Below are 18,750 nucleotides of genomic sequence, written 5' to 3' on the forward strand. Positions count from 1 at the left end.
TCGTCATTTTCAAATTGTGTTTTTTCTGCAGCTGAACGCAGTTTAAAATTTGTAACCTATGCACTTTAAATGTGTTACTACGCACTCTAAAGTGCGTTAACTACGCATTCTAAAGTGCATTTAGTTGCAAATTTCAACCCAACTAATATCATATGATTTTTCAAAATTATGAGATCACTATAGTAAATCAAGATAGAATGTTTGGAGGTTTTTAGCGGAATAAAAAAAATTCAAAATTCAGAATAATATAACAGATGAAGGAATTTGGGTCTAAGACACAGCTCTTGTGGCGAAGCCATGGATAGAACAAATTATCGGCAGTGGAAAAAGAGCATGAGCCTATACATAAAATGAATAAGCTTCAAGATGTGGGAGATAGTGAACAATGGAGACTACATTCCCACATATCCAGATACTCAACAACCCATTCCAGCGGAGAAGTGGCTTGATGAGCACAAGATCCACAACCAATACAACTTCAACATAAAGTTGTCTCATCAGCCCTCTAAGCCCAGCAGAGTACAACAGGGTCAACAACTAAGAGACTGCTAATGAGATTTGGGATGCTATGAGTTCGAATTCAATGTTAACACAATCTTTAACGTAAAAGAAATAAAAAAATCTATCAATATTATAACACCTGGTTATAAGTAAATTTCCTTCTAAAGAGTCCCATGAAGAAGCTAAAACTGGGTAAAACTACCGTTTTCTGTTTCAGTTGTACAGGTAGTTAATCAAGCTCTTCACAAACTTATTTACTATTAAGGCCATATAATTAACTCAATTTTTCAACTAAAAATACCCTTTGAGTGAAATTTTCAAGATCAGGAACTTCTTCCAATTAGTCAATTAAACATGAATAGATTCACTTCCAATACCCACCGGTTCTGTAATTCATGTCTTTAGTGGTCAAAATTAGACCTTCCAAGAACAAACACAAAACAACCTTTTCCAGTAACAATACAATGTCCATATCCTTGTGTTTGCATTTTCCCCACAAAGCTTAGACATTAGTGATATGATGAGCATATATGCATTCAAAGTTACTAATAAAAGAATTATACTTTTCTTTATGTACAGAGTGGAAGGGAAATAAGGACAAATAAGTTATTTTCTATCATTATGATTAAATTAGATAATCCATCTAGAAAAGTTACAATAAGATCCAAGGTTCCTGCAAAATAATGAAACCCCAGACAAAAATTTCCCAACTCACCACCTCTTTTAGATGATGGGATAAATGATATGAAGGAATGAAAGAGAGATAGAGCTGCACCTACATTATTTACTTGTCTGCCGATATTTCCACTTTATTAATTCCATTTCCTTTGTCACTTTCAGTGAGAAAAGAACCAAAACTCGAAATTAGTGTACCAGACTCTTCAAGTGGAATAGCTGATTTATTTTCACTGACATGTCCAGTGCCATTATATGCATTATCCGTAGCAGTTAATGACCTGCATTTATTCACATCTCTTAGTTCTGAATCTTCCACATTTTGAGAATCAGTCAAAACAGAAGAATCCTTATCCAAGAAAGAGAAGTCATTTGATAAACCCAGAGAAGGACCAGACCTAGCCATAGCAGCATCATCTTCCTCTTGTGTGCCGCCTGAAGTCTCTTCTAAAGATCTCCCCATATCTACATCCCCCAAATCTTGGACAATTTGAAAAATAGGCATATAAGACGATTCAACAGCACTACAAGAAATCTCATTTGCAGTGTCAGCTGACTTAATATTAATAGTGTTAGTGTCAATAACCTCAGAGGGCTGGCTTTCGCCTTCTGAGTTCAATCCAGTGGAAGACTCGAATTCACAGTCAGAAGAAACCTTCAATTCTGAACTAGTATCAGATGCAACAAACGCACAACCTTGACTGCAGGTCAAAGTCTTACTTGAGAGGCATTCAGCTTGATCAATTTTGCAAGGCTTCATGTCCATTGTATGCATTTCTGCTATCCCTGAAGACTCATTAGTTTGAATTTGTAGGCTTGATCGCCGGGCACTACACCTGTACACGATAATATCAAACAATATTTGTCACTCCAGTGAGAAAGTTACAATTGCTTTTCATTCTAAAAAGCACTACACATTGGAATGCAAAACTAAACACCCAATCTAAAATATCTAAGCAAACTAGTTAACGTTGAATATACCACAAGCCATAGGATTCCCCATTAATAAAAAAGAAAAAGCTCTGACAGATTGCAATAAAAGATGAAAGGTTCACAAGCAAACATGACCAGAACTTGATAGTCCAAGAGAGGGAGACAGAGAGAGAGAGAGAGAGAGAGAGTATCAGCCTCTTCATTGCCACAAAGAATACCTGCTATACAACAGCATGTACGCTCCCTGAGAAAGCACCTCCTCCAAATCCACACTTCTAACCTGAGAAACATAATGCAGCACAAATGAGGATACAGAAAGTTCAAGTACAATATAGAGAGTACACAGTTGCCAGAAAGAAAAATACTCTAAGTTGCATCGGGAGACAAAGAAATCTACCTTTGAATCATCAATCCTGTACCAATTTCCCATGAAGTCCTTGATGTAGCAGATGTAGTGACCAAAAAATGAAGCATTTAGCATATCAATATGGACTACAACAGCATATAATTTATATATATCAGATCCATCTCCAGCATCACTCATGTAGGGGCTAAGATTTAAAGTCTCAGGGAAGGCTACTCTCTTGTTAAGTTTTCCAAACTTCCCACTCTGCATGTACACAAAACCCAAAAAAATCATGAGAAAAATTGACAAAAAAAAAGTTCAAAACACACGATGCTTTAACCTTTTCTTTACTAGTAGGGAATAATAATTAATGTGCTGGAAGTATGGCATTGAACTATGATCATGCCAGCTTAAGGGACATACAGTTCACTTTGCTTGAAGCACATTTACGGAGGGGGAAGTACTAGAAATGATACAAATGATATCTAAAATTTAAAAAACTTATAGCATATGGAAATAACTTAGCCAGGCAGTCTGAATCAAATTACGCAGACCTGAAATCTTTTCAAGGCGATGGTAAGAATATTTGGAGCACATTTCACAGTGAGGCGTTTCCATGCCTTGACATAGCCCTTGCACCTGCAAGCAGCAACAAAACATGTTTAAAAGCAGGATCTGACTGAGCAAAATACATTACGAATTCTTAAGCATAATGACAGTACATATGATCACCATATTCCAAATTCTTAATTAACAAATGTTAAACCAAGAAATCAGATAACTTTGATTCAGAATACAACATACATAATTAAATCTATTAAAGGTTTGTATACTGATAATTATCAATTTGGATAAAGTCCTAACAGCCTCAATATCTTGTAATAATCAAGTGCTACAGCCCACCTTTTACAGATGAGACTACAGTAAAATTCAAGAGTTCACAGCACAAACCTAGAATTGCGTTTCAAAGCAAACAATATTATGAATTTATTACATTACTGTTAATTGTTCACTTCTACAGAACAGCCTTGTGATCTTTTCTGCCTACAGCAGAAAAATAAAACCCTCATGTCCTCCGTATTCAATTAATCAAACAATAACAGTTATTATAAGTGTATAACTAAATAGGAAGGGTAACCTTACCCGTCACATTTATACTTGTTGTCCCCATCAAGCCACTCTTTGACAGTAAACTGGTCTAGACATTCCTCCAACGAGGCAGCATCTCCATGAATTTCAACAGTCAAGTCCATCATATTTTCATACTGATTTGAAATCTTATCACACTTTGTGCAAATGACCTATTAGGTTTCACAAGATAAAATATTAATAGATTAAAATAGACAGGCACCATGTAGGCATCAAAATATAAATAATGGATTCTTAGCACTTAGGCTAGACTAGCTTCTAAAATCAAAAGATAGGAAGGGAAAGAAAACGCAACAAATTCCATCTAATATGTCCATGCCAACAAAGTCTCCAGTCCCTATATTTTATTGTCCATGTAATGAAATAAAGGGAAGGAATATACATTCTAATAATAGAGTGCTTTTTATTTTCAGTCTGATTAGATATCTAACCTCAGATTGAAGGTGGCCACCAAAAATATGTTGAATAAGGGTTGTTTCCTGAAGTTTAGGAGGGACAGCTTTTTCTCCACCAAATTCCTCTAGGCAAACAGATTGCATAGTATCAATTGAAAATCTACAAAGAAAAAAAAAGGATTAAAAAAATTACCTTGGACATATTACGAAACTAAATCTATGATAGATAACCTTCCAAACCAGCCAATATACAGTTCACTAGAAAAAAGTGAAATGATAGTGTTGTGAGGAAAAACAAACCTCATAAACTCATGAGCATCCTCCTGTCTTCCATAACCCAGAGTACCACCAATATTAGGCAAACGAGAGAGAATATTCATTGGAGAAAATGCCTGTGAACTTTGCCTGGTTCTTTCAACGTGACTTTCAAATTCACATAGAAAGCACCAATCATTACAACTGCCTGAAAAGCCACCACCAACAAACATAAGTATGAGAAACAGTTAACATCCACAAAGCAACAAAAGGTCGGATTTATGGCATTACATTCTCTTCGGTGGCCCTTCTCCAACAAGTAGGCAATAAGTGGCCTTGTGAATGAGAGACACTGGAGAACCACATTTGCAAAGCAACTGCAAAAATTTGCAATAAGTGTCAATTTCTCCCCACATCCTCCAACCACAACTAATTACCAATAGCATAAATTTAAATCTTGGATTGAAAAGGGCATACCTGTTTCCACAATTCAAGAGTCCACAAGGGGGAAATCCTGGCTTGTCCCAATTAAAAAATTTCACAAATTCTTTGTAAGGAAAAAGAGCCTGAAAAAGACAAATATGTGTTACTTCGGTACACAAGAGAAAATATACAAGACCTAACCTTGTAAAAAGAATATAGTCAATGGCATCGAGACAAGGAGCTAGAAGCGGTCAACACCTATTGCTGGTTGAGGTGCTGCCCCTTCAGTGAAGGGCATGTCTCTCTCGCCTACGGAATGTTTTTCCAGTTCAAGGTGGGCATGCCTTTAGTGTCTTATCAATGGTAAAGAGAAATTCTCTGAAATCTCAGCCTCTACCTGCTTCTAACTCTTCTAATAGTGAGCATATTAGAAAATTAACTAGTTTTTGAAGTTTTCGAAGTTTTCAGGCTTCTTACTATCTTACTGAAGTTTGCTATTCTTATTTTTTTTTCTAATGGTAATGCATTTTTTCACTAAGGTCTGTGCTTTTTGGCATCTTATGTCAAGGCGCTAAATGATGCCTTTAGCCTTTGACTATCTGGACCAAGCAAAGCATTATGTGATATTGTCAATAGTACAAGAGAAACTTACATCTTTAGGCTGCTTGATTGGCCTGGAGCTAGAAGTTCCAAAACCAGGTACCAATGCGATTCCCGATCTTTTACCCCTGGAAGCCTTAAACCCGCCGCGATTAGTAACCCCATTTTGAGCCGAGTTCAAAGCACCAGTAGCTTCTTGAGAATATTTGCATTTTACATTATGCCCAGACTTCCAATGCGACTGTTGGCATTCCGTTGAGCTGAAAAAAATCACCAATCACAAGTCAGACTAAATTCAGTTTCATTTCCTTCTTTTCCCATTTAAAAACAAATTCAAATTCCTATCAGAATGAAAACAAAATGCACAAATATCTAAATTCCATCAGCAAACCAAGACTTTCATAACATTCACCAAGAAACAATTTTATTTCAATCCATTGTAACACATGATTTCTGTTAAAGGTGACAAACTACCAACCAAAACTAACACAAGAGGCAACATCCTAGAAACCCTCACAAGATAAAAACAACCAAAACCCCATAATGAAAACGATCACATTGGATAGTTTTTTTTTATTATAAGCAAATGTTAGTTGTTAGTAATGTTAGTAAATTAGTCAGGTTCGAACCCTGACCATTCATCTCACCCAACCCTTGTGTCCCCTAGCTCTTACCACTCAACCTAACCGTCGGGACGATCATATTTGGATAGTAAATTAGTAATAATATCAATCACAAAAATAACAAGGCTAATAATAATAAAAATAGTAACAACAATAATAGTAAGGATTAATAATCATCAATTCATCATCATCATCATGATAATAATAATAACAATAACGAACCAGTATCGGACGGCTTTGCAGCGGGAGCATCTCCGGGTGGCGTGGGCGGAGCAGACGGTGCAGACAGCGTTATCGGCGGCAAGAACGCCGGGCATTGAGGCGGAGGGAGAGTGGTGTTCGCCTTCAAAGTACTTGGAAGCAGTGTTCTTGACCAAAACGTGCAATCCAACGCAGATAACAAGAGCGTACAGTATCAATTGCAGGAACCAATTCAGATCCCACGATACACTGGCCACAACAAGCATCTACGTCGATCGTTTCTTGCACGCTTTTTCATTGATTAGGGTTTTCTTCTTCTTTCTGAATTCTTCTTCTTCACTCTCTTCTTTCTTTCTTTCTTTCTTTCTTTCTGTTTCTGTTCTATGATCTTCTTCTTCTTCTTCTTTTCTATTAATATTTCGAATTTGGACAAAGATTTCATGTTATTACTTAATATTTAAGTAAGCGTGACGCAGATATTATTATAGGATGCTAATGATAATTAAGAATATAATAAATTCACTTTTTTCTTCTACAAAGCTCTACACATAGGAATCGAATCATTCAGCAATCCTTAAAATCGAACATACAATCATTATTCATTAACTACTAACAATCTTATAATATTTTTTAAATTTGATGAAAATCTTGGCATATTTAGTTTAGTTTTAAATTCAGTAGGTTAATATAGGGGAGGCATATTTTTTAAGGGTTAATTAATCTTTGATTTTGTAACCTAGTTTGATTTTAGTCTATTAACAGAAAAATGAAGTTTAGTGACGATCGTTTTTATAATTACTGATTATTTATGTCTGTCATTAAACGTCATTTTTCCGCCAAATGTCTAAAATCAATTTCGCTTACAAATTAGGGAGTAATTTGACATTAACTCTTTTTAAAGTATAATTTTTTTTTATAAAATTAAAGGAAAAGAGTGTACACAGGTTGCCAAAAGACCAATCAAAAAATCTCAAAACTCACCCCAAACAAAACACTCAACCAAGGTAACCTATACAACCAAAACCACCCTTAACCAGAATGATTGACCTTAACTAACTCCACTATATGCTTAATCATGACGTATGCTACCTCTATACTTCCATCAACCTATATGTTTCCCAAACAACCAAGTTTGTCGAGCCTTGGTCATGACTCTGAACTCCCCATCCAGGGGATTAACACTCCACACTCTATTATCAACCGACTCCTTTAACTTGTTTTTTCTCCCCTCTAGTTGCCTTCGACGACTCATGATTGGCGCCCTAGCCCTTTATCAAATTCAAATTGAAAATCAATTTGAAGGTTAATGCTAATGGGAGTGAATCAAGGGGATGTCTCCTTGACTTTCATTATGAGGGGACTTGGTTTTGAATGCAAAGATTTTATAAGGACTATTTTGAAAATAAAATCTCTCTTATTTAAGTCCTTAAGGGTTGATTTATAAACTCCTAAGTAAAATTTTAATTGCATTTTAATGGAGGATTAAAGCATGAAATAAATGACATTCCAGACAAGAAATAGAAGAAGAAAATAATTGCAAGAAGGCCCCTTCGTTTTTTTAGTATTGTACCCATGTTGAGAGAGGTTGTTTCTCAACATTTCTTATATATTATATATATATTTCACTTCAAAAAAAAATGCATTCAATTTTGTAGGAAAAAATGCATTCAATTCTCCCTTTAATGCATTGTCCTCATACCTCCACTATAATTACAGAGACCTTGAGCATTTGCATTTTCCATACTAAGAGCTCTCCTCTCCTCTCTATCTGGCGTGAGCTGTCTCTCCCTCTATTGTTTTCATTCAAAGTATGCTCTATGGTTGCAGTTAAACTGATCTTCCAGACCATAAAAGAATGATCATTTGATTGAGTAATCAAGGAAAAGTTTGTGAAAATGGTATTTTTATTCAAAGTGTTCTTGAGATGTTCTTCAATATTTAAAGCAAAAATATTTTAGAAAAGATGTTTGATCTTGTAAAAAAGAATGTTTTGAGTTTTCAATGTTTTGAAAAAAGGTTAGTAATAAGTGACCCTCGAGAAATCAGGGTGCTATACCTATGCTTTAAAGAGCGAGAGTGAAGAGAAAAGAAAAAAGACTTAAATGAAAAGATACATGATCATGAGTCTTCAACGTCTACCCGTCAATGTGATAAAGTATTTGGAAGTAAGGATTGAGAGTACTTTGATATGATTAGCTCTATCTTGTACAACTAGAGATGAATCGTTCTTAGATAAAAGCAAAACCAGTGTAGAAGATTTTTCCAATTTTTTCTTTGTTATAGTGTTTTTTTTGTCAATCTTTGTTATAGTGTTTGCTATGTGAAATGCTGAAGCATAGGTTGGGACTTGGGAGTTGAGTGTACTACAGCTACTTGGGCCTATAGGTAGTAAAAAAAATTGGGGGCCTTAGGCATGGGCCTTAATGGCAAAAGCTAGTTTGGTCGGCATTAAAATGAGCATCGGCATGCTATATGTAACCAAAACCGTGCTGCGATCATAATTAATTGAACACGACCATGGTGAGACCTTGAAATACTTTTAAGTTGCTATTTAGTAAGAGAAGAAAGTCATCAGGACTCCTAAAAGGATACTCTAGTTCTTTAGAAAATTAATTATATAATTAAAAGATAAAGGTTTTTTTTAAGCAAAGATCAAGTTATATTGGGAAGTTAGGTTTTGACTGAAAAAAAGGAACATAAACCATTCTTACTCTTCGTACATGGATCTCTTCGTAACAAAAAGCAAATGTCAGTACTTTTTTAAAGATTATGTTAATAAGTAATGTTTAATTGTTTTACTTGCGAATGGGTATCGTTTATTAGTTTGCTAACAGCGGAATGATTAATTAATCTCACGATCGTTGATTGACACCGAAAAAATATATAAATAGTAGTTTCTTCAAAAAAAAAAAATCGCGCTAAAAAATTCATTCTAGTGTTCTAAAAATGTTAGTGCTCGTTAGAAACTAACAATATAATAGTGATGTTAATAAGTAATTATTAATACATTTTGTCGAGATTACAAACCGCTGATATTGGTATATTATATTTCTACAAATAATTTGAAGTTGCACAATGTTTTAGTTAACATTTTTTTAGAAGCAATACATAGTAATCAATATCAATATCAATATCAATATCAATATCATCAATATCAATATCAATCAATCAATCAATCAATCAATATATATATTAGAAAAGAAGAACTTCTATAGTGACGTGTCAGCACCAGATTCATTCTTAGTGACGTGTCAGCACCAGATTCATTCTCATAAAAATTATTCCACGTGTCAAATTGTTAGAGGGTATAATTTTCAATTGATATATGTTTTAATTTTATATATTCTAAACTAATTGATTGATATTATTTTAGAAGATATAATTTTCAATTGATATATGTTTTAATTTTATATATTCTAAAATAATTGATTGATATTATTTTAAAAGATAAGATTTGGTCTTTTAATTTATTTTAAATTTATTTTTAGAATATATTAATTAATTTTTATTGAATTTTCGATTTTTTTTATTAATTCGGAATTTTATGAGTTTTTATTGTGATTTGCTAGATTTTGTTATTTTTTATCTATCTTTATTTAGTACCTTTTTTAATATTAGATTTTATTGAAATTTAGGTTGTTTATTTCTTAATTTTATCTTATTATTTATTTAATTTTAATTCCAGAAATATTTTATTTTATTTTTAGAATGTATTAATTAATTTTTCTTGAATTTTCGGATTTTTAATTAATTCAGGATTTTATGAATTTTTATTAGGATTTGCTAGATTTGGTAGTTTTTATCTATCTTTATTTAGTAACTCTTTAAATTTTAGATTTGATTAGGATTTAGGTTGTTTATTTCTTAATTTTATCTTATTATTTATTTAATTTTTCTTCCGGGAAATATTTTATTTTATTTTACATTTATTTATGTAGTATAATAATTAATTTTATTGAATTTTCGGATTTTTAATTAATGCAGGATTTTATGAGTTTTTATTGTGATTTGCTAGATTTTGGTAGTTTTTATCTATCTTTATTTATTATTTATTTAATTTTAATTTAATGAAATATTTTATTTTATTTCTGAGTTATTTTTAGAGTATAAATAATTTTTATGGTATTTTTATTGAATTTTCATATTTTTATTTAATTCAGGATTTTATGAGTTTTTATTGTGATTTGCTAGATTTTGGTAGTTTTTATCCATCTTTATTTGGTACATTTTTTAAGTTTAGATTTGATTATGATTTAAGCTGTTTATTTCTTAATTTTATCTTAATTTATCTTATTATTTATTTATTGCTAATTCTAAGAAAAGGGAGTTGATTTGGTGCTGAGGGTCCACAAAGCTACCTTGGACACGCAGAGATTTGATAGCTGTTATTTCTACCTCTGCCACATGTCGCGATTAGGACAGAGGTATGCCGTAAGATGATGTTACGTGAAGTAGAGTTTATCATATTGTGATTGATGGTTTGTGCCATTTCAGTTTATCCTTTGTTCGTAATTTAATCCTGGATTCTTAAATTTCACATATTTTGTGTGTTTCGATCCAAAAGTTTACAAATGTTTGCATATGCAAGGGACCCTTTAACGAATTATTGTTGAAGACGTAATGTTTTGATTCTGATGTAATGTTTTTTCTATTGTTCTTCTTCCGCTTTCGTATTTTTTTAAACCAGATTTTAGTATAGTTTGTAGAAATTCATGAAACTTAGGATAGCCTGAATTTATATTCATTTCTCAAATTTTACTCCTTTTTATTCATCATGTTTGAGCTGTGTGTATTAGCATAATATTTGCACTGTATGTGAATGATGCACAACTTACTAATTTTATGTTTTTTTTGATGCACGGGTCAGTCAAATTGATGAAATCATATGAATAGCTCATATTTAATCTTCATGAGTATGTTTAGCCCATTCTTAAGGTTGGTTCATGTTTTCCTCAAACTCATCAATTTTGCATATAATCATGTTTTAGTATGCCAATTAGGTGACTTATCTTACTTTGCTCTATATATTTCCTTAAGTTCGATTTAAATTGATTGTTAGTATAAGTTCATTGGTGAAGTAACCACAATTATTTTGGGTGAGAGAATTATTTTGTTTTTTTCTCACATATATAGATAATTTGTCGGGGTGTGCACATGTGGGGTATTACACCATTTTTTGTTTCTCTTGACTGAAATGTGACTTTGATTTTTTGTTTCACAAGGGTTCCACCCCAAGATTCACAAATACACTAGATACAATTTTTTCACCACAGTCCTTTCAAATTGGTGAAGGGAGATTTTTTGTTCTTCAAGACTTCATTTTGGGTTTCTGTTTCAATCTTCTGCATGAATTGATTTTGTTCTTCAACTAATTGTAAGACGTCATATGCTTCAAGGATTCCTGCTTTTCTCTTCTTAATCAAAAGCAAAAGGATTGAGGAAAAGAAAATCTTCTGGGGTGCAGAATATTCACTTATTGGATCTGTTTTCAATTTTTTGAGGATTATTTATTTGGACCATGATATCAGGTCGTTGTGCAGCTTGCAAAAACCAGAGAAGGAAGTGCCTTCCAGTAATTTTTATGGTATTTTTATTGAATTTTCGAATTTTTAATTAATTCAAGATTTTATGAGTTTTTATTGTGATTTGCTAGATTTTTGTAGTTTTTATCTATCTTTATTTAGTACCTTTTTTAATTTTAGATTTGATTTAAAAGATTTGTCCTAATTATCTAAGATTTACCTAGATTACTCCTTATTAAATTTATTTCATCATGATTTAAATAGATTATTAATATCTGAAAAAAAATTTCATAAAATTTTAAAAGATTAAAAAACTAAAAATTCAATAAAAATACCTTAAAAATTAATTAATAAAAACTACCAAATCACAATAAAAACTCATAAAATCCTTAATTAAATAAAAATCCGAAAATTCAATAAAAATAAAATAAAATTTAACCAATACTCTAAAAATAAACTTTTTCTTCACCTAAAATTTATTTCCATAACAAATCTTGAAACCAATTTTTTAAATTTAATTTTAAATTTGAGAAACTTTTTCATAAAATATTAAAATCTTAAAAGATTTGCCTTAATTATCTAAGATTTACCTAAATTGCTCCTTACTAATACTACATCAGTCATCTCCTCCCCTACATGTCTCTACTGTGAACCGGTTGGCATGGAGGAAAAATGAGGAAGATTACTCGAGTATGCAACTTGCTTTATGTGGTGCTGATAATTGTGTAAGTTGATAATTGTGTAAGTGTTTGACATAAATGTTTATGCTTCGCTTCCTAAAGGTTATTTTTTGTTGCTGAATTTGATTGACCTAATTAGTGAGCACTATATTTGGTAGTGTTGATTCAATTCCTAAAAGTCATGTCCTTTAATTTTCTCTTAATTTGTTCATTGCTCCCTATTTTGTGATTCTTTTGTTTAATTTCATATATGCTTTAGTATTTGTTGGTGGTTTCTGTGATGCTTCCATATCTCTTAAATAAACTAATGCTGTGATGCTTCCTCTTATGCAACCCTTATTCTGAATGTTCTTAATCGGCCAATTGATAGCAGACTTACATGCTTTTATCCTTCCCATTGCAAGTTTATTTAATTGCATCATTGCCTTCCAGTTTTGGCTGTCAAAACTTCATCTACAATGTCAGCATCATGAAGGTAGAGAAACTCTTTCAGAAGAAGGGACGTCCAACAAATTTGACCCAGGATCCCAGTTAAAGAAATGAGATTTAGGTAAGATACTTATTCATATGATTGCTTTCAATTCCAGATTTTGCTATTTTTCTTATTAATTAATAGCTTTTTTTTGTTGTCAATTGTAAATCGCTTTTAGACATAGATATAGTCTCTTTTATTTTGCTTTACTATCTCAACAGTGGAAGTTTTTTTTCAATTAGTACATGGGTTAAAATTCTAAATTTGCTTAACTAAATGTCTGATTCTATTTGATTTTCATGCAGTTTCCTATTTGGCTCAAGAATGTTTGGGGTTATGGTCCGGGAACTGCATCCTTATACCTGTCACATCCATGGGTATTAGTTGTACTCATAGCTGCATCTTTATAACTCATAAGTTACATTTAGTTTGGCTTCATAACTGATACTTGAACTTTTGCTTAGTGGGAAGCAAGCCTTAACACCGTTAATGAGCTGAATGGAAAGGGAATGTGGGTAAGGAGAATGAATCATATAAAATTTCCTTATTTTCATTCACCAATTTATGGCCTTTGCTCTTGCTATCTCATTTCTTGCTGATAAATTTATAGCTACTGATTTGTGTTGATTTTGGATCTTAGAATTATTAATCTGATCAAATAAGTAACTTTTCCAGCATGCGGTTCATTCTACTTTTCGTCTCCATTTTTTTACTGCAAATCTTGATCTGATGTGGAATGAGGTTAGGATATAAGGTTGGTGGCAGAATGAACAGTTCTTGGTTCATATAATGAGGATAGGGACTTTGCTGAGCTCTATGGACATCACTTCTCATCCCAATTTTAGGTAAGGGAAGAAATTTATTATAGCCTTCACACATTCTGATTGCTTAGTATAAAAAGATTATTAACTCTTATCCGGGTTTTATGGACTTGCATGTCTGCTGCTCACCTTTTTTTTTGGTAATTCAATTGTTTTCCACTACCTAAACATTATTTCATTGTTCCTCTCAATCTGTTTTGTCCATCTCACATGTGCAATGTAAGCTTTTGCTTGGTTTGCAATTTGGTTTTGTATTTTTTTTCTATAACAGATGCATCATCTTGCACAATTTAAGATCATTCCCAATGATGTAGAGTAAAAGAAAGACATTGATGCTCCCAACTACCAAAGAAGCATGACGATGATTGATGATATGTGATGGATTTGTAAGAAATGGAGCATGAGTTCTACACCAAGAATAGTATAAAATGTGTTATTCTAAATACAGTTGGTGGCTACTATACAGCTCTAAAGGACCACACTTCTTGATAAATGGTGGCAAAAAAGAGCATGCAAAGATCAATGTTTGTTGTAATGATGTTTCAAGGTGTTGCCACCTATCACCTATGTATAAGTAAATCCTTCTCCTATTTTGACACGTGTTACACTGAAAATTTTAAAATCTTCTTTTTAACTTTAGAGATTTTTTTATGCATATGTAACGTGACATATTGTTTTATATAAAAAGTATCATTATATTTTTTTTTAAACAATCATTATACTCTAAACTAATTGATTGATATTGTGTTAAATTACAAATAAAATCAAATGAAATACCAACCGAATGCATTCAGTTATAAATGGAGAGGAGAAATTTCTGCACCAAAAATTTATTACCAAAACAAATCTATGTTGGCTTAAAAATTTTAAATATGAGAAACTTTTTCATAAAATATTAAAATCTTCTTTTCAACTTTAGAGATTTCTTTATGTATATGTAACGTGAAATTTTGTTTTATATAAAAAGTATCATTATATTTTTTTTAAACAATCATTATATTCTAAACTAATTGATTGATATTATGTTAAATTTCAAATAAAATCAAATGGGATACCAACCGAATGCATTCAGTTATAAATGGAGAGGAGAAATTTCTGCACCTAAAATTTATTGCCAAAACAAATCTATGTCGGCTAATTTGAAATCTATGCAAAATTATTTTTTTCGGTTTAAGGTTCGTAAATTTTGTACAAAGTCTGATATATTGCTATTTTATGACTTCAAATAAACAAAATGATGTCATATTTTATGATTTATCTTTCACAACCTTAATTTGTGCTACTATCACATTCTTTTTTTCCCATGATTAATATGTGTTCATCATCTGCTTTATTATTATTGTTCTTACATTCTTAGTATGATAAGTTTTTTATAATTTAAAATATTGATCGATGTATCAAATACAATAGACACATTCTTTTTTTTCCATAATTAATATGTGTTTATCATCTGCTTCATTATGATTTTTCTTACATTTTTAGTATCTTAAATTTTTTTATAATTTAAAATATGATCGATGTATCAAATACAATAAACATATTCCCCGTGCAATGCACGGGTTAAAAAAACACTAGTGCCTTAATATTTTTTAAAAGCAATTATATAATTATATGGACATAGTAAATGGTGGTTAAAAATGCCTTGCAATGTTCTAAATTATTGGACTTTCTGGCCCGATTTGCCTGTGGGTATGGGCCTTGATAGTTCTCAAGCCCTATTGTAAGAGAATTGACCAAAAAAAAAGGCCCCTTCCTCAATTTTCATACACAAGGCTGAAGGCTTTTTTGCTCGGGTTTGTGCATAGAGAGTGTCAGAGTGTGGTTTCCTCCTTTTTTTTTTGGGTGGAGAACAATTTTCTTTCATACTCTAGGTAGGCCTTCTCCTCACAATATGTGGGTGCTTCTTTACATCAGATGGATCTATTATCCAAATAAGCGAGTTTTCTCTTAGGTTTTTGTTGAAATCCTCTTCCCTTCCCTTGGCTACAATAGTCCTCCGCCCCTATTGTCCCTTCCTCCACTTTGGCCGCCTCTGCCATCAGGAGCCTTGTTGTAGATCAAGTATTGAGACGTTTTGGCCACCATGCACCTTCATGTCACAATTGTAGTAAAGAACCACTGCAACTCAAACCACCTCTGCAACAACCTGAGGTCATTCTCCCTACTGTTTCTTTCTGGCAGACTTTTAGATGAATTGCGAGAGCTTTTGGTTGAATGATATGAGAGCTTTGGATTATTATGACTTAGAGAGGAAGTGGGGTTTGGGATGATTGTTGCGTTCTCTACATGCTCGTCCTTCGCCAAACCTTTCCCATCGTTGGCTTACTATTTTCACACTATCTTTGCTGGTTCCACGCCGCCCAATTCCTGATCTACAAAAAGCTTTCCTTTCCCCCCTCACTTTTCACTTTTTCAGAGTTACTGGATTGTTGTTTTATTGGTGTCGTTGAAGCCACGTCATGGGTTTCCTAGATAGTCGTCCAACTTGCAACTCCGACACAAGTGAGTTGCTATTTTGGGAGTGCTACTAAGAATTGAAGATAAAAGCTTCTCCGCTCACAAGTTACATCATATCATATTTTCTTCTTACTGTTTCAGCTTATTTGATTGAGTGTGCATGTTTATACTTAAATTGCTCTATGTTAATTTGGGGCATTGCGTTGTTCGTTGAGATTTATTCTCGTCTATTATAAGTGTTATTAGATAACTCTTTGGGTATTGAATAAAAACCCTTCCTCAAGCAGGACCATACAATTAGGAATTATATATGCTTTCAATTCTTTAAAAAAAAGGAATAATGCAATTTTAATGGTCTGCCCATCAAAGCATCATTATTTGGTTTTAATAAATAAAAAAATCACATTCAGTGATTTTTATTTTAATTTTTTAGTCAAACATGCACCACTATATATTATTTTAATTGACGCACAAACAACAGTATTAGGGGACTATTAAGTGGATCCAATTTGTTTTGTGCTCTAAATTAGCAGAACCAGCATGTGGGAAGGAACCTTTGTGTCTAACTAAAGTGACCCATTCAGGTTCAAGTTAAACTCATCAACCGACCTTGATTATATTTAAATATATAAGAGCATTTTCTTAACAGTTTAATTTTGATGATCAACATAAAACCTCTTTACCTCAATTTACCCTAAGTGCAGACGTATTAAATAAATTCAACTCAGGGTAATTTTTTTTATTTTAATTAAATTAAAAGTCAATTCATTTTCTAATGAAGGATCAATCATTGAATATCCTGTTAGCATAAAAAAAATCATTGAGTAAAAAGAATTTTTACCCTAAAGTGCAGACGTTTTAAATAACTTTCTTTTATTCATATAATTAACCAATTTTAAGGGCGATGTTTCATATGAAAAGGAGAAAGGAACTAGTATTCAATATTCCAAGGAAGTATGCCTTCTTTAATTTACACAATCGATTCTAGGCTCATCGTGCTCCTTAATTTAATTTAATAATAATCCACTATGCATACAAAAATAATGTACTAGAATAAGGTTTTTGGTCCCCTTCTTTAGCAAAACAACCCTCTGTGTTCTTTCTTCTTGTGTATTGATTAATCAAATAAATTAATTAAAGGGCTTCTCAATGCTTTGTGTATGATCCGAAGACATGCCTGCATACACTTGGGAAAAACAATGATGTCTCTTAATATCTTATAGTATTGATTAGATAAGAGATATAGTTAAAGAAATTAACTTCTAAATGATGATATATAAGTTAACCTTCTCCCATGGATTAACTTTTGGTAAAAATAGGTTAAGTGTGTTTGAAAAATACAAGTAAAAAACACGAATTTTCAGACGGACGTTAAATTAAAACAACCAATAGTTGTTTTTGGAAGTATTGATGAATCCACATTTTAGTAATGTCAGACTTAAAAAACAAACATACTCAAGATTTTAAATCCCTGAGTTAGCATCAGAGTCCATCATAATTTATAGCTAGTTTTGTTATAGGATGAACCATGCAATGTTCGTATGGGTATGGTTATTTTAAGAAAAATTAAAAACGTACGTCTCAATCAATTAAATATGTCACACATCCTTATATAAATTAAAGCGTGGAACAATCTACACCATAAGTTAATTTTTGAGATGGTTATAATTAATCAGATGTAAATTTGTATGAGTTTATCATGGATATCATCAAAGTAGTTTTCATTAAACCCAATTAAATTTATGGCTATAACTAGTATTTTTTACCCGTGCGATGCACAGGGGTATTCATTTTGTTTTTTGTGTTATTTTTTAAGGATATTTTACGGATTAAAAGAATAAAATTTATTTTATATATAAGAAATCATAAATTTGTAAGTTTTTTTTTACTGAATGTTTGTTTTTGTTTTTTCGGGTAGCTCTTTTTTTAATCTTTTGTCGTTGTTTTCCTAAATGCTCGATTTATGATTTTTTATATATATTGAATAGATTTTTTATATAGAGTTGAAGTAATATATATGTGATTTTTTTATTTTTTCAATTGAAATAATTACATTTAGAATAATATTGAGAACGTATCATTCCACATTTCCTATAAATAATGATATTTTGTACTAATCATTTCAAATCATAATTGAAATTAAAATATTCTATACATTCATAATTGCAACGCACAGGTATAATATCTAGTATGTTATTATTTATGTTGTGATTTTTTAATTATCGTACAAAGATAATTAATGTAAAATCAATAAATTTTAGTCGTTACACTCGTTTGGCTATGAGTATGCTTGATTATCATATACCACATCAAGTTTTTTATGAAGAACTTAAAAACAAATTTTGGTGAAGGTGCACTCATGTGAAGAAGCTCGACCATGGAAGCAATTCGTTCTTCTTGAATGTGCCCGGTTTAGCACACACTTTCATTCATTTGAGAATATGATCAATTATTATAGTGGATGATATATTACTTAGTGATATTGATTTTATAAAATTAACATTCATAAAAGTACATGTGTTAAGCCTGCATCCCTCTACTTGGGTGTGGTGGTCTGTGTTGTTTAGGCGTTGTTAGTTTAGGTTAAATGTGAATAGCCTGGTTAATATAAAAATGACTCAAAATTCTATTTTCTCAATTTATACTCAAGTAACAGGTAAGCGATATAGACTGTCGAATAAAAAATAATATACTAAA

The 18,750-nt window shown here is 31.9% G+C and overlaps 1 protein-coding gene across 2 annotated transcripts; it reads right to left on the reverse strand.

Annotated features, from left to right (window-relative positions):
• Positions 1 to 1,043: 1,043 nt before the first annotated feature.
• LOC130720137 (ubiquitin carboxyl-terminal hydrolase 18-like) lies at positions 1,044 to 6,509 on the reverse strand. 2 transcript variants are annotated; one of them, XM_057570753.1, is made up of 12 exons: positions 6,123 to 6,509; positions 5,330 to 5,537; positions 4,732 to 4,820; positions 4,546 to 4,631; positions 4,300 to 4,462; positions 4,036 to 4,159; positions 3,599 to 3,756; positions 3,010 to 3,094; positions 2,507 to 2,719; positions 2,328 to 2,389; positions 1,575 to 2,012; positions 1,044 to 1,457 (listed from the first exon to the last, which is right to left on the reverse strand). In XM_057570753.1, the coding sequence occupies exons 1-12, from the start codon at positions 6,365 to 6,367 to the stop codon at positions 1,286 to 1,288; spliced, it is 2,043 nt and encodes a 680-aa protein (XP_057426736.1). In that variant the 5' UTR covers positions 6,368 to 6,509; the 3' UTR covers positions 1,044 to 1,285. The 2 variants fall into 2 exon arrangements, with proteins under 2 accessions (XP_057426736.1, XP_057426735.1); XM_057570752.1 differs by having other exon boundaries at positions 1,044 to 2,012.
• Positions 6,510 to 18,750: the final 12,241 nt, after the last annotated feature.

Source organism: Lotus japonicus, chromosome 5, assembly GCF_012489685.1.
Source record: "Lotus japonicus ecotype B-129 chromosome 5, LjGifu_v1.2".
In the NCBI taxonomy this organism is placed as follows: domain Eukaryota; kingdom Viridiplantae; phylum Streptophyta; class Magnoliopsida; order Fabales; family Fabaceae; genus Lotus; species Lotus japonicus.

Excerpts from the sequence above, each read along its gene's own strand:
- LOC130720137 (XM_057570752.1), bottom strand. The coding sequence starts at position 6,367 with ATGCTTGTTGTGGCCAGTGTATCGTGGGATCTGAATTGGTTCCTGCAA. Across the intron at positions 4,821-5,329 it reads CAATCAAGCAGCCTAAAGAT|GCTCTTTTTCCTTACAAAGA; the intron begins GTAAGTTTCTCT and ends TGTCTTTTTCAG. Across the intron at positions 3,095-3,598 it reads AACAAGTATAAATGTGACGG|GTGCAAGGGCTATGTCAAGG; the intron begins GTAAGGTTACCC and ends TGCTGCTTGCAG.